The sequence below is a fragment of the Mercurialis annua genome, linkage group LG7 (genome assembly GCF_937616625.2).
Source record: "Mercurialis annua linkage group LG7, ddMerAnnu1.2, whole genome shotgun sequence".
NCBI lineage: Eukaryota > Viridiplantae > Streptophyta > Magnoliopsida > Malpighiales > Euphorbiaceae > Mercurialis > Mercurialis annua.
In genome coordinates, this window is record NC_065576.1 from 46,662,160 (window position 1) to 46,690,154 (window position 27,995).

General features: G+C 34.2%; 2 protein-coding genes and 1 pseudogene across 2 annotated transcripts; 1 reads left to right on the forward strand and 2 right to left on the reverse strand.

Moving 5' to 3' along the window:
* Nucleotides 1-2,283: 2,283 nt before the first annotated feature.
* LOC130014874 (ornithine decarboxylase-like) lies at nucleotides 2,284-3,724 on the reverse strand. Its single transcript, XM_056103844.1, has one exon. It carries the CDS (start codon nucleotides 3,545-3,547, stop codon nucleotides 2,318-2,320), a length of 1,230 nt encoding a protein of 409 aa, XP_055959819.1. The 5' UTR covers nucleotides 3,548-3,724; the 3' UTR covers nucleotides 2,284-2,317.
* Nucleotides 3,725-13,498: 9,774 nt separating this feature from the next.
* On the forward strand, nucleotides 13,499-14,376 carry LOC130014857 (uncharacterized). The gene is made up of 2 exons (XM_056103818.1): nucleotides 13,499-13,576; nucleotides 13,621-14,376. Exons 1-2 carry the CDS (start codon nucleotides 13,499-13,501, stop codon nucleotides 14,374-14,376), a joined length of 834 nt encoding a protein of 277 aa, XP_055959793.1.
* A 7,392-nt stretch (nucleotides 14,377-21,768) lies between these two features.
* Nucleotides 21,769-27,975, reverse strand: LOC126655768 (ornithine decarboxylase-like; annotated as a pseudogene).
* Between the last annotated feature and the right edge of the window lie 20 nt (nucleotides 27,976-27,995).

Consider the following 27,995-nt stretch of genomic DNA (forward strand, 5'->3'; position numbering starts at 1 on the left):
TATAGAGATTATAAGAGAAAATTTGAAACGGGTTTTTAAAAAACAGAGTGAATTATAGAAGGAATTAAAATTTTGTTGGGATAAAACAGTATATTGTAAAAGATGAAATAAATAGTATTGTGTTAAAGTGGAAATTTACGGTGAAGAAGATGAGGTGAGGAAGAAAAGGAAAAATTAAGTTACAGGTCCTTGTATTTTATGTATATTTTATCCATTAGTTTTTTTATGTATATTTTATCCATTAGTTTATAAGGGTGAAAAGTTAAAAAAATCAGGCGATTTTATTTTACACTCTCACATAACAGAGAGTGAGGCACACTTGCCAAATTCCATCCAACTAAGGGTGTTAAAATTCGATTTTGACAAGTACAAGGACTCGAATGTGAGCAAGTTTGGAGTAGGGGCTTCCGGAATAAAAATGGTATAGTACGAGGGCCTTAACATAGGTTTTGCCTATTTTAAAGCCATTAAGTTTCAAATATAAAAAAAATGGCACACGAACTTTAAATACTTCAATTTAGATCAGCTGAATATATAAGGTAAGTTTGCTTGCAGGAGATGTTGTGTATGCACCCATATTATAGAACACAATCACATCATTTTATAATAAAAGTTTGTCTAATGACCTTTCTATAATTTGAAAAAAGTTTGATGACCTACATAGTTTAATATCCCCAATTAATAATTAGGAGAGTTACTATAAGGATATTATAATTCTTCCGGTCCATAATATTTATCGCATTTGATAATTTTTTTTCCATAATATTTGTTACTTTAGAATATAAAAAGAGCATTAAATGCTATTTTTTCATGTTTGTCCCCCACTAATTTAGTGAAAGAATATAGTAAACAAATAGTAGTTATAAATGTAAAAAGTTTTAATATAAGATTAATTTAGTAAAGGTGTTTACAAATTGAGACATATTAGTTGTTTTTTTAGTTCTTGTGTCAATGTTAAATACGACAAATATTATGGACCGGAAGAAGCAGTATTTTACATATCCATTAATTTTTTTTTTATAATTGGGGAGGGGAGCGCTTGTGGGAGGAATCGAACCCACGATCTAGCAATTTGCTGCCTAGCGCGTATATCATTTGAGTTACAGCTCATTCGTTACATATCCATTAATTGCAATCCTTAATTTTTGTGCAAATTCTTAAACAACAATTAAAGTGGAATGAAGGGAGTAAAACTTAGATATCACACATAAAAGAAGTTCAAATATTAAATGTGAAAATTTTCCCTATAAATCTTCAGGATGCTTTTTATTTATTTTGTGATACTAATACATAAGATGTCCCACATGAGTCCAACTAAAAAAAAAGACATAGTTAAACTATTGTGTATATTCACTCGAGCCCGAATACCAATGTTTTTAAAATCGGACCGGAGATCGAACCGGCTTCATCGGGGGTTCATGATTCGACCGGTTCAACCGGGTTCAACCGGATTTTTAATTATAATAAATATAAATTATTTAATTAAAAATATATTATATAATTATTTATTAGATAAAAAATTGATAGTAAGTATACATAAAAACAATTACTACATTTTATTAGGTTTAACTACTTTGTACTAATTTTTCTCAATTTCCAAATCTAAATATTTGTTTTCTTTTAAACATTATTTAAATTTTTCAACAATACTTTATATTTATTTAAAAAATAAATTGAAAGAGTATTTGGTTAATATATATGTACAGGAGTATATTATATTTACTATTTAATACATTTATAATTATAATATTTTTTTTTGGTCAAATAGAATCAATTTTATTAAAGAAGCACAATTAATAAAAAATAATTATAAAAAATAAATGCATTATAACAAATAGAATCAATTCAAGTATGTGATATTTCCATAAAAAAAAAAAATCAAGTATGTAATATAGAAAAAGTAAATAAACAGCTACTAATCAAAAAGCCTACTAATCTACTATAAGTCTATAACAATCCTTTAGAGAGAAATAATGGACTTGTGTCACTATGTCTCACATGAATGAAACTGACACTGTCAGTTTCAACCAACCAGGTACTTTTAACAAAAAAATTCAAAAAACCGGATTCTGACGGTTTTGATTAAAAATCGGATTTCAACGATTCAACCGGATTTTGACCGGTTTTTGCTCTTTCTGTTTTTAATATCTAACCGGACCGGACAGGTGGCCGGTTCCCGGTTAACCCGATTCGACCGCCCGGTCCGGTCCGGTTTTAAAAACATTGCCGAATACCGAATGGATCCATGACAATTGATTCATTTTTATTTCTAAAACCACTAAGTTTCAGAAGTAAATGCTCATAAACTTTCAATACTTCAATTTGGAGTTGAATATACAAGGTAAGTGGGCATTTCAAATCTGTTAAACCCATTGAACTTACTTGCACCAGAAGTTGTGTACGCACCCATATTATAGAACACAATCACATCATCAACATTCAGCTCAGGCAATTTGCACTCACTCACCACAATGTCTAACCCATCGCATGTCGGTCCAAAGATAGTTGATAGTTGAGCTTCACCGTCTTCATTTCTCAGTAATGGCTTGAACATCATAGAGGAATGATCATACGTAGCTAGGTTAAATGATCCGTGAGTCCCATCATCGATCCAGTACTGAATTGTCCGCCCTCTTACTCTTTTTCCAATAACATTAGTTACCATTGTAAATGCAGTTTCTGCAAAGAATCTTCCAGGTTCAGCAATCACTTTCAGGGATGATGATTGATTCGGAAAATATTCCTGGACGGAATCGTTAACCGTTCTTCCTATCTCATCGAATAACGGATTGTCTTTGAACCCTCCGCCAATGTTAAGAATATGCATTTCAGGCATTTTTAGTTCAGAAGTTGCATCAAATACATACCTTGCAGCAGAAATTGCGCCGCGGTAGAGTTTTGCCTCTGATGCTTTCGTTCCAATGTGGAACGAGACTCCGCTCACTTTCAGGCCTGCCTGGTAAGCATGTTGCAGCAGCGGAACCACCTCATCAAGAGAGGCGCCATATTTGTTACCCATTGAACGCCATGAACTCTCGTCATTAACTTTGATACGAAGCAGCAATTCGCATTTCGGGTGCCATTTTTTGATCTTATCAATCTCGTCTTTGGAGTCAAAAGTTGTCAGATTCACTCCAACACTGGCTGCATACTTGATATGAGACGCCATCTTGCACGAATGGGCATAAACAATTCTGTCAGGATTGACACCGAGCCTAAGAACGATTTCGATCTCAGCTCGACTAGCGCAATCAAAATTTGCACCAAGAGCTGCGAGAAGAAAAAGTAATGCAGGATCAGAGTTGCACTTAACAGCATAAAAAGGCTTGACGTTTGGTAGGTGTTGTCTCCATTTATCCATTAGTCTTACCGCAACCCCCAGATCAAGAACGTAAAAGGGTTCGATCTCTTGCTGATTATCAGAAATCGATTTGATAAAACTGTTCATGGAATCTGTTTGAAGCGCAACAACTTGACGTCGGTCTTTCATCCTGGAAATAATATCTGATATGCTACCATTAGTCGTAGTTAGCAAATTGAATGTCATGGAAGATAGAGGAAAGTCTCAGAATAAATATTTAGAGACTATAAAAAGGAGATTTGGTACATTGGAGCTCAAGCTCATTGGGTATTTATAGTAGCTAGCAATGCATAATTATTTTTTAAGTAAAATTTGGAGTCGGAAAATCAGGAAACGCACCCGAGCAATGCATAATTATTTGATTTGAAGTATTTTAATTGGAATTATATATGAAATCCTTGACACCTTGATATTATTCATTACCAACTTGCATATATATATATATATATATATTGATATACTGTTGAACATTAATTCCACAGAATATTAAGTTGTCCCCATTTTGAGTGTATTCAGATAAAAATTTATGTGGCCTGAGTAATGCAGGTGTGACTGATACCATTATTTATTGAGTTTCAGCCGACAAATCTCAGCAATTTTTTACAGTTTTTGAAGAAATAAAAACTAATATCCCTTCTATTTTCAGTTGTTCATTTAAACAAATGTATTTTTCTATAAATAGATGACTTACAATTATATTTCAAATTTACCGTATCAAACAGATAATTAAATAATTCTGCGTCACAACTCACAAGTTTAAAAGGCGTGTTGATCTTTTGTTCTTATTTATTTTTATAAAAATTTCAGAAACAAGTTCACAGAGCATAATTTCTTCTATTTTTTTACCACCCTTTAGATTGAGATGCCCATGTTTTTTGGACTTGCTCAATGTGATTGTGATCTTCAGCACACCTTTAAAAAGTTATACCTTATTCCTTGGTCCTACACAATTTATTGCCACTGCTAGCACTAAGAATATGTCCAATAAAGTGCTATTTTTTATGCTAAATTTAACATAAAAAATAACAAAATATTATAATTAGTATAGTATTTTAATTTTTTTTAATGCAAAAGTTGAAAATACTTAAATACATACTATTATAATTACTTGTTATGGTAATTATCTTCGGTGTTATTAATTTTTTATTATTTGATAATTTTTATTATATATTTCAAATAAAATTAGTGTAATTTTTTTTTTGATAGATTGAGTTGTTTGAAGAAGAAAAACATTATTAAGAAAATCAATGAACTACATAAAATAAATTTTTATTATTTTTATTATATTGATTACAATCTACTATTAAAAAAATCAGTTCATTGAGATTGTAATATTAAAAAAAAAGCCCAAAATTTATAGTGAAATAAAGTAATAAAAATGTTAAAATAATCAATTTAAAAAAATAATTGCAAAAAATTGTAATTAATAATAAATTTCTATTAGATGTTGTAGTTTATCATATGCTATATTTAAATTTAGCATATGATATAGCATATGCTAAATTTTGCACACACTATAACATTGCATTGGAGTTGTATTTTGTGATTTAATGCTAAATTATGACATTAGCATTTCATTTTAACATTGTATTGGAGATGCTTTAACCAGACATTCTCATTTCCCACAAGCTTGTTATCATCTGTGCTAGCACCCACACCAGTGTGATCATTCCCACCTTCCTCTAAATATGATCAACATGAAAAAATCAAAAGGTAAACACAAAAAGAACAGCCAGCTCCTTGACTAAAATTAAGGGTTGATTTTAGTAAAAAGAAATTGAAACTGGTAAAGAAAATTAAATTAAAATTTGAAAATAGAAAAGAGTGGGAAGATAGAATGTTTATGGATATGATGAGCCGAATGTCGCACTAGCGGAGGCAAAGCTAGTTTACAATAGGAATACAGCCGACGGAGGGAGAAATAGAGTTTGTGGAGATGAAGAGAAGAAGATGCATATTTTTGTAAAACAGATTGTATTTTATCTATATTTATAATTTTTATGGATTAAAAATTGTTGCTCGTGAATAAAAAACTCAAACATGTACTTTTGAATTTTTTATGCACAATAGATTGTTTTAGAAAAACCTTTTTTTTTATTATTTGCATACTAATTCCGACCTTTTTTGTTTGTAATGATATAAGTACATAATTTAAAAAAGGAATAATTACTAAACAAAAACTTGAAGTGAGGGTTAATTAACCAAGTAGTCTTTTACGTTTTAAATTTATAAATCTTTCCTCTACCATTTGTCTAAATTTGCTAACATTTCCATCAGTCAGTTAAAGGATGTTAGTTGATTTGGTCAAAGAATTAAAATGTTCAAAATAAAGTTCATTAATCTCTGAACTTATTTTTCTTTCACAAAACTCCAAAAATTATAAAAATCAAATAAAATCGTACACATAATTATAAATAAAATTATAAGTTATAAAAAATATTTATCTTAATTTTAAATAATTATATTAATATTAATAATAATAATAATAATAATAATCATAATAATAATAATTGATGGATCCATAAATGTATGAGTGGCTAGTTCCGTATTCGGTTGTCTGGTCCTTCCTGAAAGGTAAAGAGGAAGATGGATCTTGGGCATAGTCTCTAGATCGACTCTGATGCTAAAATCAGTAAGGATATAATGGTATATGAGTTATGTATTAATTATAGGGAAAAAAATCATTCATGCCCCTAAGGGTTGGGGTCAGGATCAATTGATCCTTCAATCCTGAAAAATTCACCTATGCCCTCAACGATCGAAAAAATAAACAGTCAGACCTCCATTTTGACACTGTCTTATTATATCCAAAACACAGTTAGTGTGATCCTACGTGGCGAAGGAAAACGAATCATTTATACTTCTAAATTTAGTTCAAGAATCAAGTGAGCTCTCAACATTTGAAAAGTTTCACGTAGACACCGAACGTCTGAAAAAAATGAACAGCCATACCCTTAATTTAACACCGTCTCATTGCTTCTCAGACTTCATTATTGTGATCATACATGGCTAATTTTACCATTTGACATTTAATCGAACCATAGGCGACCAGTGTAACACAATTAATCGGTAATAATTTTCTATTACCATTGAAGATGATTAACGTAATTAATAATGAAATATAAATCATAAAAATCAGCTTATTAATCTCATGTGTTCCAATTCGACAATCACATTCCTCAAAAAACTAAAAACCTAATAATCATAAAAAAAATCAACTCAAAGGGTAAAGCTTGTATTTTCTATTTATCATTTGATACGCATATTTTATATAGGGTTTTTCCAAGTATTTGATATAGTATTATTGCATATTTTTGAGGATATTATGCTTGGAAAGGTGTTTATTTTGTAGGTTTATGCGTATGGAGTGAAGCATAGCAATTTGGAGCAAATTGGAGAAAAGCTGGAAAAAGTGCCTAGTTCCTCAAAAGTGTCTAGTTCCTAGGAACCAGGCACTATTGAGGAACTGGCCCGGATTACTTTCTGCGAATCCTTTGTGGCCAATTCCTCAAAAGTGCCGAGTTCCTAGGAACCAGGCACTATTGAGGAACTGTCCCGGATTACCTACGAACCTAAAAACGTGAAAATCCTTTTTCAACGCGGATTTGGATCCGATTTCAACTACAACTCTTGCAACACATCAAGGACTCCTCCACTATATAAAGACATCTCAAGATCATGTATTCTATCTAGTTTTTCATTATTTTCTATTATACAAACAATTTGTCTTAGGTTAATTTCGTTTTAGTCTTTAGTTTATTTTCAAAACTTAATTCTTCGAAGCTTTGATTCGAAGACTTGTGTTCCGAATAATTCCAGATTTTTAATTCAAGTATTTTCTTTCATATTATTTAGTTATGTTCATTACTTTTGAGTTATTGATTTCTTCAATTATGTCTAGCTAAATTTATTAAATCTAGGATATTGTGAGTAGTATGGGTTTAATTCAAATCTGAAATTTAATGTTCTATCTTTCTTTATTCCTGCAATTTTTATTATTGGGATTAATGCTTGTAATTACTTGATCACCAATTACATGATTAAAAATCGATTTGTGAGTAAACGTCATTAAAGCAAGTTGATTGGAAAAGATAATAAGAACGTAGTTATAAAACATGAGTCCGTCCACTATGTTTGCGTTGCGTGGCATGTGTGGATAACTTTTCTTAATGCTTTGTTTATGATTGTCGGGTTATTTTCTATTGTCCTCTAAGCCGTGACAGTAAGGACGATTCGGGGTAATCGGATTATAAACGATAGGTTAACATCGTCTACGAAATAGGGGGTTAAAGAGGTTAGATCTATCCGCCATTGCAAAGAATAATTAAAATTAGGATTGATAGAGATTAGAATAAAGATTTGAAGGATTGCCCATATGAAAACAATATTCTAGGTTTGCTTTTTATCATCGTATTTCCTTATTTTATTTTCAGTTTTAGTTTGTTTAATTAAAAATCAAATCAATCAAATTCGTTAGTTCAAATAATAATTAGTTAACTATTTTGGTACTAGATTCAATTTCTCGTGGGTTCGACTTTTACTTATCATTATATTACTTGATTTATCGATGTCGTACACTTGCGATTTTGTGTATCAAGTTTGTAATATCCCGTAAATTTTTAGCGTTTTCCCGGCAACTTTTCCGATCGTTTTGGAGTAAAAAATCGAAGTTATCGGTCGGGTTCGGGTTGGTTCGTGAGTGGGTTGATTGGTGGTTAATTCATAAAAGGATTTTTATTTAAAAAAAAAAAAAAAAAAAACCAGCTTTGAGAATTCTCGTTCGAGAATCTGATGATTCTCGAACGAGAATCATCATCTGGGCCTGGTCTCGTTCGAGACCAGGCCAGTCCCGAACGAGAAACAGCCCAGAATGGCTGTTCTCGTTCGAGACACTTACAGCCTGCCGAGGGGGCATGTTTCCCCTTGATTCTAACCTACTCCCTCCGTTTCTTTTCGATATTTTTTTGACCTAACCTATTCCCCACACATCAGACAACCCGTAGCCGTCTTTTCCTTTCAATTTCGCTGAGAATTCGCTAGCCGTAATCCCTTCCGAAGTTGACTGAAAATTTGGTAAGTCTCTTTCATAATTTCCAGATTTTGTTTTTAATCGACACCTCTGAGTTTTTGATCGTTCTCTCTTGTTTCTAGATCGAAATTGATTCCGCTTGATCTCAGACGTTCTAGACTCAATCCTCTACGTTTCTACTCTTTGATTACGCAAAACGGTGTGCCGTCGATCTCGTTTTAATCGCTGCCGTTCCATCGCATTGGTACGTAGCATTGATTCTGTTTTGGTTTTGATTTTGATTTCTGCCGATCCCTTTCCTTGTTCTTCGACGATGATCTCTTTCATTTAATGATTATGAGTCACTTAGGATGATTAGTCGACATTAGTTTAAGATCTCGGTTTGTTTTGCTTCATCGTTACAGACATGGCTCGTTTATTACGTTCTATTATTGCTGTGACTTTATATTATGATTGAGTAGAGTTTTGTTTGAAGCATTGATTTAAACACAAGCTTAGTTTTAGGCAATTTTGTTTACTGATTGTGTAAGTTTGATAGTTAGCAAGATTATGAACTTTGGCTTTGTGTTTCATGGCTCTGCTCATGAAATTACAAATTGAAATATTGGTTTCTTATGAAGAAGATGATGCGTGGATAGTTTCCATTGGCTGTTGAAATTGGATTCTTGCTAAAAGTCCTTTCTAGTCCTTGTATTGTTTTGTTTAAAACAAATAAATACCTAAAGATGGTTTTGTCCTTTATTTTGATAATAACTTGTATTTCCGACATAAATTATAGATAATACTTTGTAAATGGTAGTAATTATAATTTAAGTTAATATAATTACTCGGGTAATTATATTTGCCTTCAAATGTCGTTTTGTCAAAAGTGGGCTAAATTACAATTTAGTACCTGAACTTATTTTTATAACTTAATTAAGTGGATTTGTGATAAGAAATTTTATATTTTGTTTTTATTTATAACAAAAGCAATTAAAATGATTTTGGATATCAATTTGGCTAAAGTACAAATTAGTCCTTAATTGGCTAAAGTGCAGTTTAGTCCCTTAACTTTTATGACTATTTAATTAAGTTTTTGGGTTGTATCTTGGGTTACTTGAACTATAAGATATTAAATTCTATTTAATATAGATAATGGTTTTATCAAGTATTTTTAATTTATAAACTCGGGTTTATAAAATTATAAGTTTTGTTTGGGTTAGACTGTGGTCGCCCAACAAGTGGGAAGAAACTTGGTAGTTTTTAATAACTCGGCTGACTCGCTAATGTGGATTTTAACTTGGAATTATTTAATTATTTTGTGTATCAATTTTAAACATGTTTATATGATTGTATTTTATAACTGGGATTATATTTGGAATGCATTTAATATACGTGTTTATTAAATGTGACTTGGTTTTGCGTTGTGCTAGTCCTATGTGGTGTCTAGTACTCTTTAGAGTTAGGGTCTGATTTTAATTATGATTTTAATATTTTATTTAGACCCGTCGACTGTTCGTACTTCAGAGGCGAACCAGAGTTAGATTGCTTGTCAGGATCACGTGGATTTAGCAAGCAGTGAGTTTATATCTCTATTTACCTCTTTATTAAGCAAACATATTATTTTGTATATATATATGTATAAACAGCTTTTGAACTGTTTTCGGCATTGTGGATTTGATTTGGAACGTGCTACTCGATGGGCATCATCGGGACTGCGTGCGCACCGGTAATGATTATGGTATTGAGGTAGGTTTGAGATACGTCTCACCTTAGTGAGGGCACCGGTGGAAGATACGTCTCCTGTGCTCACTATTTATTAAGTGATAGTCGGGGATCGGTTATTGAGATACGTCTCACCGACACGACAATGGATTTAGAATTGTGGTTTAGGGTTTCATTGATAATCCATAATGAAAATGTTTTATTAAACGTTTTAAAGGTTTTTAACTTAATAAATGTAAATGGTTATATAAACTCTACTCAGAAAATCTGACCCCGTTGTTTTCCCAAATTTTCCAGGTTTATGATTTGAGCGTTTGGTCGATCTCCGTTTCTTCATTCTCGGAGATTCTTTATTTTATTTCAGAATAAATGAGTCGAACTATTTTTGAACTCTTAGACTGCAGTAGTAGGATTGGTATTTATGCCTTAGTCTTATACGTTTATATCTTAGACTATTGTTTGTTGGATTGGTCCAACTATTACCTTATCGCTTTTGGCATGATTACAGTGTTTATGGCATTTATATTATATTGCCATGTTGGAATTTATTTGAGATTAAGCGTACTTAAATATATGTTGTTTATATGTACTGCTAGACTAGGTTGGAGTCTCGGTTGCCCTCGAGCATGTGGTTTTATGCAGGTACATTGTTGTGTATGGTATTTATCTGTTATCCGCAAGGCTTGCTACGGGTTTTGGTACGACCATACCCATACCCTAGCGCCGGTCACGATTCATGAAAATGGGTCGTGACAAAGTTTTTGGCGCCGTTGCCGGGGAATTGATATTTATATCAATACAACTTAATTAATTATTGCTTTGGACACCTTTTATTTTCTGTTTTTATATTCAGTTTTCACGCTTTGGTGTTTTTGTGTTTTTGGTGTGTAGGTCTATTGTTGCTCTTTAGTTTATGCGAAGTTCAAAGGATAAGGAATTATTACCTTTTAATCCCGAGATCGAGAAAACTTGCAAACAACTAAATAAGCAACGAAAAGAGCGAATTTCCGCACAAAGGTGTCACGACCCAAATTATTGAGCCGAGACCGGCGCTAGGGAATGGGAGTGGTAGCTCCGAAACCCGTAGCAAGCCTAAAACCACTCTAACTTTTTCGCGGAAACGCAAACACAACTATCCTATAAACATGTAATAAGAAGACACGTTTACAATCATAACGTACATCATATATATCACACCATCGATACAACCATAGTGGGCATCTCACTTCCGTAACTTGTACGTACTAGCCCGTCTATCGATCAATACAAAACTGACAACCAAAAGACGTCACATCAAACAAACATTAAATATGTACACAACCTATAAGACCTGACTATTCTATGCTAAGACTCGTCATACGTATACTACTGCAGCACCAAGGGGACTCGTACCCAGCACACCAAAAATGGTCTGTCTGATCCGACTCTATACACCTGAAAAACATCAATGTGAGGGGTCAGTATTTGGGGAAATACTGAGTGAGATAACACATTACTAGGGTATTATAGAAAATAACATCGCATTTAAAACAAAACACATATATACAAACATATTATACTTCAAGCATTTGATCCGATCGAAACCCTAGTCTCTTAGCATGCATAATGAACATTATCACAACATCTAACGATCGATCGATATGAGTCCGGGATAGTTCAACCAGCCGACTCGCAGATACAGGCCCCGGGATAGTTCAACCAGATAGGCTCTGTATCGCATGCACAAACAAGTATGATAGACGACCCATGAAATCTCTATCTATGACTTACCCGGACGCTGGTGATCACACAGCCTATTGACACCCAATAGGTAGCTTGTTTTCCCCGGATCATATACTAGTTTTCACAATCTATATATATTCGATAATACGATGCACAAATTCATTTCTATCGATAAAATACTATAGCATGCGATGTAGTTTAATATTATACTTATAATATAAAAACTATCTATTGCGTAATAATACTCAAAGTAAAGTATAACTCACAACGATCGCTATTCCTTATATCCAAACGTAAGCTCCACACGTCATTCACTCTTTTAACTATTCCAGCTCGTCGATCTCGTACCTCGTCGATGTATCCACTTCCTATTCAAATCATACGTACGTTTAATTCATAAACGTAGGCTTAATATCAAAATCCCATTTCCTTAAGGCTAAAAGTCCATTTTAGCCCCTCGGGCAAAAAGTTCATTTTAGTCCCTCGTAGACTCATTGCACTCCCGTACAGGGTGGTGTGCGTCCGCACACCATGGGTGTGCGTTCGCACACCTTGGGTGTGCGTTCGCACACCATCACCGGTGTGCGTCCGCACACCGCCGGTGTGCGTTCGCACACCATCACAGGTGTGCGATCGCACACCACGTGCGACTTGAACGCAGCTCCTGGAAACGTCGTTTCCGGGCTTCCCGTCATGCTATCTTCCGCCATACACGTATGAAACCTCATTTCCTTCAAAACCCGTAACTTCGTTTTTCCAAAAACGTTAAAAACGATCCAAAATCATTAAATTCCTAATTATAATCAAAACGGCTATATACTCGAATTTTCCACCAAATTCTCAGATTATTACCTTAAAACGATGCTTGATATCGATAGAGAATTCGATTCTGAAGAAATTGCCGCTTGAATCACTTGAATCGGACGTCGAACGGCGAAACGGCGGCGAAACGACGGTGATCGTCATTTTCTCTCTTCTCTGGATCATTCCTTCTGATCCTTTCCTCATTTCCTTATGCTTAAGGAATTCTTATATATATCTTGGTTAATGTAGTCTTTTAATCCTTCATTTCTTTTACTCAAACCATTTCTCTTTTAAACTTTCAATTTTAACCGAACGATTAATTACCCGCTTTAAACGTATTATTTATATCCAAATAAATAATACTAGTCCCAAAATTATTATTTTCCATCACTTATCCTTTAATTGTTATTCTCGAGGCTTAATTGGCTAATTTGCACTTTAGTCCTTGAAACTTTTCAAAAGTTGCAATTTAGCCCAAAACACATCCGCGTCCAAATTTTAAAAGGTCTCCGATTGACCTGAAACTTTTACCACCAATTCTATAAAACATTTCGCGGACCTTGGCGAAATAATTCCATTTTCGGACTTAACTGGTTAAATTACCACTTTAGTCCCTGAACTCTAGTTTGTAACTTTTCTTGATATTTTTCCTTATTTTCTTATTCTAATCCTCAAACATATACGTCTTACTCCATATTATCCTTTTCTTTAATACCCCATATCTTTATCTTTGCAACTCCGGTCCTTCTCTGCCGGACACGTTGCACTAAACGGCACCTGAACTTACGGGGTATTACAAAAGGGCACTTAGGCGTATTGAGTTTTTTATTGAACAAGAAAGTTTTGAGTTGAATTTTGACACATTCGAACTCGGAACAATGGAGGAAGATAGATCTCTCAAACATCACATGTTACCATCTCTTGATGGCGCCACAACGGGAATTGCTAGACCTCATGTCGACGCAAATAACTTCGAGATCAAGCCGGCGTTCATCCAAAGGAACAAGCTAAGGCAATTACCTTGAGGAGCGGAACCATACTAGAGGGGCCAAAAGTTCCTAATGAGGTGGTAATAGAGAAGGAAAGCGACAAGATCGGCAAGTCGGAAGAAAAGGAAGAGGAAGTAATTTTGAAGCCATATGCTCCTAAACTTCCTTATCTTCAAAGGATGAAGAAAGTAGAAGATGACAAGAATTTCTCCAAATTTCTTGACATGTTTCGCAAGATTCACATCAACATTCCGCTTACCGAGGCAATTTCCCAAATGCCTAAGTATGCTAAATACTTGAAAGAAATCATCTCAAATAAGAGAAAATTTGATGATGTGGGAACGGTCACGCTAACCGAAGAATGTAGCGCACTCATTCAAAACAAGCCTCCTCAAAAGGCGAAAGATCCGGGAAGCTTCACTATTCCATGCATCATTGGTGAAACGGAATTTGGTAAGGTACTTTGTGATCTTGGTGCAAGCATTAATTTAATGCCTTTGTCTATTTGCAGGAAATTGGGTATGGTGAAGGAGATGATGAACACTACTGTTTCTCTACAATTGGCGGACAAGTCAATTACTTACCCAAGTGGAGTGCTTGAAGATATCCTAATCAAAGTCGATAAATTCATATTTCCTATTGATTTTATTGTCCTTGACATGGAGGAAGATAAAGAAGTTCCACTCCTCTTGGGTAGACCTTTCCTCGCAACTAGCAAAGCCATCATAGATGTGGAAGGAGGTAAGTTGACCTTGAGAGTAGGTTAAGAAGAGGTAATTTTTGAAATGTACTCTTCTTTGAAATATCCCATGGAATACGAGGATTGCTTGCGTGTAGACATTATTGACCATTGTGTAGATGAATATGTTGAGATAGAACATGAACCTTTGCATGATGTGATTTTTGATGATCATGAGATGAGTCCTTGTGAAAAACATGGTAATGAAGAGCACATTTATGAAATACTTCATAGGGAATCACAACCGGCCTTACCATCTATTGCATGTCCACCTAAGCTTGAGCTTAAACAATTGCCCATGCACTTAAAGTATGTCTTCCTAGGAGATAACTCCACTTTGCCGGTCATTATTTCTTCATCTTTAAGCGAAGTGGAAGAAACTAGTCTTTTGCATGTTTTGAGAACTCACATTAAGTCCATAGGTTGGAGCATATCCGACATTAAAGGAATTAGTCCTTCTCTTTGCATGCATAAAATTCTCATGGAAGATTCTCACTCACCCACTATTGAGCACTCACGTAGGTTAAATCCTAATATGAAAGAAGTGGTTAAAAGTGAGATTATTAAACTTTTAGATGCAGTAATTATTTATCCTATCTCGGATAGCAAGTGGGTGAGCCCCGTGCAAGTCGTACCTAAAAAGGGTGGAACAACCGTCATTGAGAATGATAAACATGAGTTGATTCCCACTAGGAAAGTCACGGGTTGACGTGTTTGTATTGACTATCGTAAGTTAAATAAAGCCACCCGAAAAGACCACTTTCCTTTACCCTTCATTGATCAAATGTTAGAACGACTCGCGGGGCACGCCTATTATTGCTTCTTAGATGGATATTCGGGCTATATGCAAATTCCTATTTCACCTCAAGATCAAGAGAAAACCACTTTTGTTTGTCCATATGGCACTTTTGCTTATAGGAGAATGCCTTTTGGTTTATGTAATGCACCGGCGACCTTTCAAAGGTGTATGATGTCCATTTTTTCCGATATGATTGAAAAATTAATAGAAGTGTTTATGGATGATTTTTCTGTTTTTGGTTCTTCTTTTGATCATTGTTTAGCTAACCTCTCTCAAGTATTGCAGTGATGTGAGGAAACGAACCTTGTTTTAAATTGGGAGAAGTGTCACTTCATGGTGAAAGAAGGAATTGTTCTTGGGCATAAAATTTCTGAAAAAGGAATTGAAGTGGACAAGGCAAAGATTGAGGTGATTGAAAGTTTACCCCCTCCTATTTCGGTTAAAGGCATCCGTAGTTTTCTTGGACATGCGGGTTTTTATAGAAGATTCATAAAAAAATTTCCAAGATTACTAAACCTCTTTGCCATCTCTTGAATAAAGATGTGACTTTTGAATTTGACAAAGAATGTTTAGGTGCCTTTAATCGAATTAAGAAGGAGTTAATTTCAGCACCTATAATCATCGCCCCGGATTGGAATCTTCCATTCGAGTTGATGTGTGATGCTAGCGATTACGCGGTCGGGGCTGTTTTAGGCCAAAGAAGGGATAAGCGATTGCATGTTATCGCTTATGGAAGTCGCACTCTCAATGATGCTCAAATGAATTACGCCACAACGGAGAAGGAATTATTAGCTATTGTCTTTGCTTTTGACAAATTTCGGTCATATTTGATGGGATCAAAGACAATTGTTTTCACCGATCATGCGGCAATCCGGTATCTTCTTACTAAAAAGGAAGCTAAACCTCGACTAATTTGTTGGATTCTTTTATTGCAGGAATTCGATCTTGAGATTAAAGACAAGAGCGGAGCGGAAAATCTTGTAGCGGATCACCTATCTAGACTTGAGCATAAGGATGATCCAAACAATGAACCTCCAATCAACGAATCATTCCCCGATGAACAACTATTCGCCATCCAACATTCTACAAGTGAGGTACCTTGGTTTTCTGATTTTGCAAATTTTCTAGCATGCAAAGTTCTTCCTAATGACTTGACTTATTAACAAAAGAAAAAATTTATGCATGATGTCAAGCATTACTATTGGGATGAACCATACTTGTACAAGTATTGTTCCGACCAAATCATTAGGAGATGTGTGCCTAGGGAGGAGGTAAAAAGTATTTTAAATCATTGTCATGCTTTAGAATGTGGAGGTCGCTTTGGTCCGTCTCGAACGGCGGCTAAAGTACTTCAAAGTGGCTTTTATTGGCCCTCGTTGTTTAAAGATACCCATAAGTTTGTGATGTCATGTGATAGATGTCAACGAATGGGAAACATATCCAAGAGGAATGAGATGCCACTAAACAACATTTTGGAAGTCGAATTGTTCGACGTTTGGGGAATTGATTTTATGGGACCTTTTCCATCGTCATATGGAAACATGTACATTCTTGTGGCGGTGGATTATGTTTCTAAATGGGTGGAGGCCATTGCTTTACCATCAAACGAGTCAAAACATGTGCTAAAATTTTTAAAGAAAAATATTTTTACTCGTTTTGGTGTCCCTCGCACAATTATTAGTGATGGCGGATCCCATTTTTGTAATCGCTATATGACCACTCTTCTTGCCAAGTATGGTGTTTCTCATCGTATAGGTATACCTTATCACCCGCAAACTAGTGGACAAGTGAAAGTCTCTAATCGAGAAATCAAGCGAATCATGGAAAGTACCGTATTGGCAACGGTCACTTTGTCACCGCTATTGCCCAAGCCCTAGGGTTGTTGAACGATGAGACTTGGGTAAACGGAATGACAAAGTATGATGAAGAATATATTAGTCCTCTTTTTCTTAGGAGAGCGGAGTTGCTAGATACTAATGGGAATTTCAAGCCTTATGTTGAGCGAAGAGCGGTGAAGCTATCGAGAGGCGGACAAGAAGATGATAGTGAAGAAGAAGTAGAAGGTGATGACGGTGAGCCTAGTAACATTCGGGAAGAACATGTTGAGATAGGTGAGGTTCCAAGGCGTGAAAGGCGTGCGGGAACGGAGGAGATTCTTAGGCGTGTTGGTGATTTAGAAGCATCTAACCAACTTATGGATACGAGGCTTACCGCTATGGATAACACCTTGCGACAAGTTGATACATCGGTGAATGAAATGAGGAGAGAGCAAAGGAGGGCGAATCGGAAGTGGGCGGCTTGTTTTCGCGCACTAAATGTTATGATTGACTCACCACCCCATTCTCTGGAGGCGTGAGGTATGTGTTTCTTTCACTTCTCAATATTTTTTTTCTATTGTTTGATTTGGTTGTGGCTATCATTGAGGACAATGAAAATTTTTATTTGGGGGGTGATTTGTGTTGTTTAGTTATTTTCTGTTTTTTTTTATTGTTATTTTCTGTTTTTAGTAGAATATAGAATTTTGAGAAAACTTTAGTTTTTGAACTTAGTTTTTAAACTTAGTTTTTGATTGTCAAAAAGTATGATAGTTCATTAATTGATCAAATGGAACTTGAGAAGCATGTTTAGATATCCCCGTGTCAAGTTGAAATTATGATATCATTAAGTTTGTTGAAAGTATTTGATTGAAATCACGAGCTTGGTTTTGTTTTAATAATTTTTATTAACTTTTGAGCATAACATTTAAGCACAAAATTCTCTATTACTTGTGATTTAAAGATAGCCAAAATTTCAACTGTTATCAAAATTAATTTTGCTTAGGTTTTATTTGAGTTTTGTGAGAATTCTTGAAGGACTAACCACATGATGCTTTTTACAAACTACACTTAAGAATGTGAGATTTTTGAGTCTAAAGTATCAATATTTTTTCTTGAGTGTGCTACTTGGTATTTATTTGCTAGAACTTGCAATTCTAAATCAATTTGAGGCTTTATGAAATAGGTGATGACATGAGTATGATTTGGGCATTTAGAAAACCCTTTCTTCTCCCACTTAAAAAGACTACCCAATTTCCCATTAGGATTAACCAAATTTGAGCCTAGCCTTTTTTTTGTTATTATACACATGTTTACACCTTTTATCCTTCTTTTATTTCCCTCTTTTGATAACCTAATGAGTTAAAATTTTGAGCAAGAGAATTGAAAGAAAAAGACATATGTTTCACTAAGTATAGTTGACAAGAAATTCAAAGATGAGCGAAAAGAGAAAAGAACCAAAGAAAAATTGAAAAGAAAAAAAAAAGAAGCTTCTAAAAAGAAAAAAAAAACAAATATAGAGCAAAGAAAAAGAAAAAAAATTGGTTTGAAAAAAAAATATAGCAATTGAATTCTTGTTTTGAGCTTCATGAGAAAAATTAGTGATTGTTATTGTCTTGAGATTGATAAAGAAATTTTGTTTGAATTTTTAACTCATTTAACCTCATTTAAGCCTTAAATCCTATCTTGAACCTTAGCCCCATTACAACCAAAATTAAAGACCCATTGATTCATGTTGTCATTTATTTTCATGTGGTAGAATTTTGTTTGAATTGCAAGCCTATGGTTCAATTTATATCATGATAGCAAGGAGTGAATTCATACCCCAAATACATGAGCGTATTGAGAGAAATTTTGTGAGGAAAAAGGTTTGTTTTAAAGTTTGAGTGTGGTTGGAAATTTAAAGTTCTTATGATGCTTTTTAACTCTTAGGTACAAATTCGTAATGATAGAGTTGAGTTTTGTGTTTGATATTAAATTATGGGTAATATTGAATTTTGTGAATAAATGTTTAGCTTGAGTTAATACGTTTTATTAATCAAAGTCAAGGTCATTCGATTTCATGATATATTTCAATTTGTTATTGATCGCTTAATGTCAATCTTGTTCGGGGAAGTTTATTATGCTAGGATTGTGAAGTTTGATTTAATTAAAATGCTAATTTACTTGAGGACAAGTAAAGAACTAAGTGTGGGGGAGTTTGATACGCATATTTTATATAGGGTTTTTCCAAGTATTTGATATAGTATTATTTTTGAGGATATTATGCTTGGAAAGGTGTTTATTTTGTAGGTTTATGCGTATTGAGTGAAGCGTAGCAATTTGGAGCAAATTGGAGAAAAGCTGGAAAAAGTGCCTAGTTCCTCAAAAGTGTCTAGTTCCTAGAAACCAGGCACTATTGAGGAACTGGCCCGGATTACTTTCTGCGAATCCTTTGTGGCCAATTCCTCAAAAGTGCCGAGTTCCTAGGAACCAGGCACTATTGAGGAACTGGCCCGGATTACCTACGAACCTAAAAACGTGAAAATCCTTTTTCAACGCGGATTTGGATCCGATTTCAACTACAACTCTTGCAACACATCAAGGACTCCTCCACTATATAAAGACATCTCAAGATCATGTATTCTATCTAGTTTTTCATTATTTTCTATTCTACAAACAATTTGTCTTAGGTTAATTTCGTTTTAGTCCTTAGTTTATTTTCAAAACTTAATTCTTCGAAACTTTGATTCGAAGACTTGTGTTCCGAATAATTTCAGGTTTTTAATTCAAGTATTTTCTTTCATATTATTTAATTATGTTCATTACTTTTGAGTTATTGATTTCTTCAATTATGTCTAGCTAAATTTATTAAATGTAGGATATTGTGAGTAGTATGGGTTTAATTCAAATCTGAAATTTAATGTTCTATCTTTCTTTAAACTTGCAATTCTTATTATTGGGATTAATGCTTGTAATTATTTGATCACCAATTACATGATTAAAAATCGATTTGTGAGTAAACGTCATTAAAGCAAGTTGAATGGAAAAGATAATAAGAACGTAGTTATAAAACATGAGTCCGTCCACTATGTTTGCGTTGCGTGGCATGTGTGGATAACTTTTCTTAATGCTTTGTTTATGATTGTCGGGTTATTTTCTATTGTCCTCTAAGCCGTGACAGTAAGGACGATTCGGGGTAATCGGGTTATAAACGATAGGTTAACATCGTTTACGAAATAGGGGGTTAACGAGGTTAGATCTATCCGCCATTGCAAAGAATAATTAAAATTAGGATTGATAGAGATTAGAATAAAGATTTGAAGGATTACCCATATGAAAACAATATTCTAGGTTTGCTTTTTATCATCGTATTTCCTTATTTTATTTTCAGTTTTAGTTTGTTTAATTAAAAATCAAATCAATCAAATTCGTTAGTTCAAATAATAATTAGTTAACTATTTTGGTACTAGATTCAATTCCTCGTGGGTTCGACTTTTACTTATCATTATATTACTTGATTTATCGATATCGTACACTTGCGATTTTGTGTATCATCATTCCATCTCTTGCACCACCGCCTTCCATCTCACTAAACACTTCTTTTTCTTCGTCTTCGGCGCTGCAGAATTTTATCAAACAAGATATCGATTAATGAAGAAAATTCCCCGTTCGATTGTGAGAGAAGGACGGTCTATTGATTTAACTCGGTCTTGTAATGAAATGACTTTACAACGAGGAACTATTGTTGTGGAGAGAAAGAACGTCGTCGCAGAGAAAAATTGATGGTAAAATTTAGCCACGTAGGATCACATTAACGGAGTCTGGGAAGCAATGAGACGGTGTTACACTAGGAGACTGGCTGTTCAATTTTTCATTTAAGGCATAAGGGAACCTTTTCAAACGTTGAGCGCACATTGGATCATGGACCTATACCTTAGAGGCAACTGATTCTTTTTCCTTCGCCACGTAGTATCACACTAACAGAGTTTTGTAAGCAATGAAACGGTGTCAAATATGAAAGTTATTTAAATCTGAAAGTTAAAATAAATCGTATTTATCACCACAAAAAATCGCTAAAATCAAATATGAAAAGACGATGAAACGATGGCGGAGCGATGAAGGAACGACGAAAAAGAAAATAACAAAGATAGAAAAGAAAAAAAATAAAAAAAATGAAAAAATTTAGAAAAAGATGAAGAAAGAAATCAGAGAAAAGAAGAAGAAGAAAGAGAGAAAAAAGTGACAAGTGTCACTTAGAGTAAAAAATATGATTAGAATAAAATAATAATAAAAAATATGTATAATTATAATATAAATATATCTCAAAGAAAAAAAATAATTATATTAAAATGATGAGGTATTTTTTTTATTTCTTCCTTATTGAGGTAGAAAATTATATTATTTTAGAAAAAGAAAATATATTTTTAAATTTTCTCTATTTTATTTTTGGCAACTATTAGCCCAATCTTGTTTTCTAGTTGTTTGGAAATTTAAATTTCAAATCTAAATAGAAACCGCATGCATACATGAATATTACAAAAGTTTTAATTCATGTTTTATTATAATTACAAATTAAAACTAGATAATATGAGGTATGCTGAATAAATTATCACAACAAGATAAAAAATTTAAACGTTCCACATTCAAACTAATTTTCACTCGAGGCAGATAAATCATTTGCAAAAAGCAAAGTTCTAATCCCCAAATTTTAAATAGTTGTATACATGAATATTATTCGAATCATCGGTTTCACTAAAGTTAAAATTACTAACTCACCTGTGGATGGTTCATTTTTATTTTATTTTTAAAACCATTAAGGTTCAAATAAAATAATGGCACATGACTTAAAATACTTTAATTTGGAGTTGAATATACAAAGTAAGTGGGCATTTCAAATCTGTTGAACCCATTGAACTTACTTGCAGGAGATGTTGTGTATGCACCCATATTATAGAACACAATCACATCATCCACTTTCAGCTCAGGCAATTTGCACTCACTCACCACAATGTCCAACGAATCGCAGCTCGGTCCAAAGATAGTTGACGATTGAGCTTCACCGTCTTCATTTTTCAATAATGGCTTGAACATCATACACGAACGATCATAAGCCCCGAGGTTAAATGATCCGTAAGTGCCATCGTCGATCCAGTACTGAATTTGCTGCCCCCTAACTCTCTTTCCAATAACATTAGTTACCATTGTAAATGCAGTTTCTACAAAGAATCGTCCAGGCTCAGCAATCACTCGTAGAGATGATGATTGATTAGGAAAATATTCCGCGATGGAATCATTAACGGTTCTAATTATCTCATCGAATAATGGATTCTCCTTGAACCCTCCACCAATGTTAAGAATATGCATTGCAGGCATCTCTAGTTCAGAAGCTGCATCAAATACATACCTTGCTGCAAAAATTGCATCGCGGTAGACTTTCGCCTCTGATGCTTTCGAGCCAACATGGAACGAGACTCCGGCCACTTTCAGACCGGCCTGGTAAGCATGTTGCAGCAGAGGTACCACCTCATCAAGAGAGGCGCCGAATTTGTTACTCATCGAACGCCATGAACTCTTGTCATCAACTTTGATACGAAGCAGCAATTCACATTTCGGGTGCCACTTTTTGATCTTATCGATCTCCACTTTGGAGTCAAAAGTCGTCAGATTCACTCCCACACTAGCTGCATACTTGATATGAGATGCCATCTTGCACGGATTGGCATAAACAATTCTGTCAGGATGGACACCAAGGCCAAGAACAGTTTCGATCTCAGCTCGACTAGCACAATCAAAGTTTGCACCAAGAGCTGCAAGAAGAAAAAGCAATGCAGGATCATAATTGCACTTAACAGCATAAAAAGGTTTGACAGTGGGTAGACATTGGTTCCACTTGGCCATGAGTCTGACCACAACTCCTAGATCAAGAACATAGAAGGGTTCAACCTCTTGCTGATTATCAGAAATTGATCTGATAAAACTGTTCATAGAATCTCTTTGAAGTGTAACAACTTGATGCTGGCCATTCATCCTGGAAATAACCTCTGATATGAGGCTGCTGGGAATGCTACCATTAGTCTTAGTCGGCAGATTGAATTCCATGGAAGATAGAGAAAAGTTGTCAGAATAAATATTTAGAGAAGAAAGAGGAGATTTGGTAAATTGGAGCTCAAACTCATTGGATATTTATATCAGCTAGCAATGCATAATTATTTGATTTTGATTTAAATACATAATGAAGAAGATTTTCAATGTGAATATGACATCCTGACACCTTATATATAAATGATCCCACAAAATATTTAGTTGTCCCATTTTGATTTGGTTCAGATAAAAATTCATGTCGCTGAGTAATAATACAGGAGTGACCTATACCATTATTTAATGATATTCAGCAGACAAATCTTCTGAAGAAATAAGAAATATTATTTAATAATGTTAGCTTAAGAAATCTACATACTATAGTAGGTAATACAGCTAAAAGCTTACGTAGAGGTTAATAAATATTCTGGCAGCATGCTCGTTGATCCATATTTTCTAGCTCCAATTGCTTCTCACAAGTAACAAAACACTGGCCTACTTCAGGCTTATTGGCTTTTATTAGTTTCATAAGTTTTAATATAATATTTGCCAATTTACAAGTTGAGATGGATATAAACTGCAATATAAAGATTTTTTTTTTTAACAATAAGGGAGATATTATTAAGGCAATAAGCAAATTACAACCTATAGACTAAACTGTCTGCTCAAAAAACCTTAAGTAGAATCGTTTACAATATAAAAATGAGGGTGCGATTGGTGTCAGAGAATTCTCAACACTTGAACTCATCTTTTTTTTAGTCACCTGTCAAATTTGTAACTTTAAATTTCTATTACTGTTTCGTTTCTTGGCGTAGATCGATTATAGGTTTAAGTTGTTTTCAATTTTGTAATTTTGATCTACGATGTACTTCAACGTGTAGGTGTAATCGGTTAATTCTATCAATATATTTGACAAAAACAAAACAAGGTGATAAACTTTATTAATATACTGACAATTTAAGTAACTGATATACCCACTCAGGTTAAGGTTTAAGGGCTTCTGTTTTTGTGCTATATTGCATCTGTGGACAAGTACTATTTGATGAACGACAAAGCTTCTATCAGTTTGCTTTCTTCTTTCCAAATAATAAGCTCCATGAGTATGTGTCTCCTTTCTTTTCCGCAACTTCGACTCTCTTTCCCCCAATCTAAGTCAGTCAATCATAATTTCTACTTTGGCAAAAAAAAAAAAAATCATAATTTCTAGTTAATTTATTTGAATAACTCTAGTTAAGTAGAGGGCTAGTAACCCATATGCAATTGATTATTAAAAAAAACTAGCATGCTCCCCCTATATAGCACGGAAACAAAACGCTAAACGTCCAAAACAAAAAACGGAAAAACAACATTAAAAAATAGTCCGGAGTTTCAGAGGCCTTTCTAGAAAAGGAAATGAAGAACTCGAAAAAGTTTTTGTGCAACATAGGATGCTCCAGTTTAAAAATGTCCATAATTGCCTAAAAACATATATAAAAAAAACATGAACGAGCATAACATATTGTTTTCAGGTCTGAAGATACCTTGTCCATGAGCCAGTAGCCAATGGTCGGCATGTGTTGCACTAGATACATAACAGCTAGTACAGGCTGAAAGAAAGATCAAATATTATAATTTGTTATATCTTTATTACAAAAAAAAAATGTATATATATGTATGGACTGTGACTGTAGTCAAATGAAAATAGACTTAAGAATCAAAAGGTAAAGCAAAAGAAACTGTTAATGAGAAATGATTACCTGGTTTGATATCCAAGCTTCTTTTAAACCATGGCTTGCAGCAATAATTGTCAGTTCCGCACACCTTTCCGAAGAAACACGTTTCTACCAAAGTAATAGAATTCAATTAGATTCAAGAAACAGGAACAGGTCAGAAAGTGATCTATTATAACTGAACAATGTGAAGCTAAATAAAATATGTTCTATTCTATCGGAGTGGAAGCGATTGACAATATGCTCCATTTTCCATTATTGTTTTTGCTAACCATACAACATTTTGCACACGCAAAGGCCAATTTTGATAATAGTTACTGAAAGAAACTTACCTCGGAACCCTTCCTTTCTGAGGTTCCCACTCCATAACCATTTGAAGTTTCTATGGGCCCAGGACAGACAATGGTCACCTTGATCCCTTTTAGGAAGAGCTGCAATAGCAAAAGAAAGAAGGATAGAGGAACCAGATAAAATAACACAATCAAAAATCATGAAAAAATAAAATTTGATCAATTATAGGTCAGGGATTTTATTTTATTGGTGTAACTGATATTTTTCCCCAAAGATATATTACATTAAAGATAATGTTAAGTGCATAAAAGAGAGTCAAATAACAAATAACAAATTATAATTTAAAAACTAATATTTGGTCTACCTTGAAGTAAAATGAAACAACAAAACAGAAATCTAAGGATTAAATTTTGACGATGCAAAATAAATAGAAAAAATTCGTCTAAGAATTTTTAGAGCATCGTTTACAACTTTAAAACCTTCAATTTTTTAGGGTTCCATTTATATATACCTTCTACAAATAAACTTTAAAAATCTTGCTCAACCAAAATCTTCAACATGTAAGTCCAAAACAACTCTAATCATCTTGATTGAACCAAAGATCTACATATGCAAGCCAAAAAAACAAATGAACAAACTTTCCTTTTTTTTGTTTAAAGGGGTGGATTTAGGCTTTTGACCGGAAAAACCACCTCATCCTCCACCCGATATATATGTATATCAATTTTTATTTAGTTTTTTTTCCTTCAATAAAGTTCTTAGTTAAGGAATTTGACTAGTAACAGTAGCCTTCCATTTCGGAAGGTACAAATTAAAAAATAAAAAATCAGTTGGATATTTGAGAAGAATTAGCTCGCAGTAAAGTTCAAGCTTTATCATACTTGTTGGCATGTGTTTCATTCAATTTACAGAGATTGAAGGAGCCAAACCCCTGAGCACACAAAGCTAGCCTCACATAGAGATTGGGGAAGTATGACATAGCTTCAATGCAATAACCAATAATTTAACATTTATGAAGAATAGATAAAAACTATGCACCTACCTCAGAACGCAAGGATTGAAAATATCCGTTTAGAGCAAATTTAGAAGCAGAGTATACGGCCTTACCTGGAGTAGGTACCTTTCCAGCAGCACTGCTCATCTGTACATGAAGTATAACCAGCCTCATGTGAATGACAATAATAGTAGCAAATCTGATAGTGTGGTTTGACTTTTTCAAATGTAAGAATGATGCATGCCATAAATTTTCTTATGGTCCATCGATCAGGTGTCAGTAATTTACATGCCAGCAGCACAAGAATTTTGTGTATTCTAAAATAAATACTGGTAAAATAGTAACTGTTAATCTCTACATACCACAACAAAATGGCCTCTGCCCCGTGTCAGCATAAAGGGTGCTAGTAGCCGTGTAAGAGACAATGTCCCCAGAACATTAATGTCGAATGAATTCCCATTAGAAGAATTGAAAAAAAAAACTGCAAATAAAAAGGACGGATGGCAATCCTTGCATATATACTTTTATCGAAAGTGACTTAGGGAGGCGCAGGCCATGCATAGGTAACTGCTGTGGAATAAAAGTCTTAACTGGAAAAGGCCAGACCAGATTTAACAATCAAATGCCTAAAACTTCCATCTATATCATACCTTAAGACTTTCCTCAGTTACCTCCAAAGCTGTTGCTTTCTGCCAAAAGGAAAAAAGATGGGTCAACAAAGAGTCATTCTTGGCTAAAAGTGCAAATCCAAACTCAACAGTAAGTGAATTGCCAAGTTATTACACTAATGAATCAAAGAGACAGCATGTGTAATTGTGCTGGTAAGCAATGTAAATTCAATTTTTAAAGCTAAAAATTCATGCAGAACCTCGTCTCAAGAGGTCGACAAATACCGTGTATGTTATCTCTGCAAACCCATAAATAGAACTTGCCCTTCTAGGAGTCAAAACAATATTGCCTGCATGTTGAGTTATCATCACCCAAAATAGAAGTATCTACTTACATGGCGTCCATAGGCTGCATTATGGATCATATAATCAACGCCAGCTTCAGAGAAAAAGGACTCTGCTTTCTCCACAGCCTCTCTAAGTGAATCTTCACCAGATGCCAAATCCAAAGATAGAGTGCATGTTTACCTAACCTTCGTGTGTATCACCCAACATGTCAACAAAATAGCTAACAACCAAAAACGGAACGAAGACTTGATCCTACTTAAGATGAATGGATAGACCTTGAAGTTGGCTCTTAACCCGCTCCAACTCAGCCTCATTCCGAGCAGAGAGAATGAGCCTGGCACCTAAACTTGCCAATTGCTTAGCAAGAATTTCACCTGAAATTAAGCATCAAATAGAAAATATAAAACATGAACAGAAAGAGTCAATAGTAAGTAAGGCGGGAGAGATGAACTCAATCCATGCAGCTCACATTCTAGTTTTCGCTTAGTACATAAAAATCGAAAAGAAAATGCAATGGCCATTTAAAGTTCGTGTTACTATGGCATGCTTCAAGAATACAAGTCAAATAACAGCATCACATTGATTGATAAAAAGAATTATACTTTATAAATAATTGGGAGCACATAATCAAAGCCCAGAATTTCAATGATCATAAGGTTCACACAGCAAGGGAAATTTGAATAGAGAAAATCATAACACCAAGCATACCTATTCCATGGCTTGCTCCAGTAATCCAAAAAACCTAAGAAAACAAAATTAGGGTGAAGTCCACTTCAATTTACATAATTGAAAATCAGATTTACCTTTATCTTCGATTTGTTCACGTCTAACATGATTCTTGGACATCAATGAAGTCCCCTTCAATTTACATAATTAAAAATTAAGATAAAAAAACACAGCGACTCAGTGAGTAATGGCGAACCGCATAGTCTAATTGAAAGAAGCAAGAAAGAAGGATAGAAGGTTAATTACATATAAAATCTAACCTCTTTACGCGGAATCTCAAGGATAATACGACCAGGCA

Coding starts and splice junctions, on each gene's coding strand:
- LOC130014874 (XM_056103844.1), bottom strand. CDS start 3,547: ATGACATTCAATTTGCTAACTACGACTAATGGTAGCATATCAGATATT.
- LOC130014857 (XM_056103818.1), top strand. CDS start 13,499: ATGGAGGAAGATAGATCTCTCAAACATCACATGTTACCATCTCTTGAT. Junction 13,577..13,620: donor CGGGAATTGCTAGACCTCAT/GTCGACGCAAAT, acceptor GTTCATCCAAAG/GAACAAGCTAAGGCAATTAC.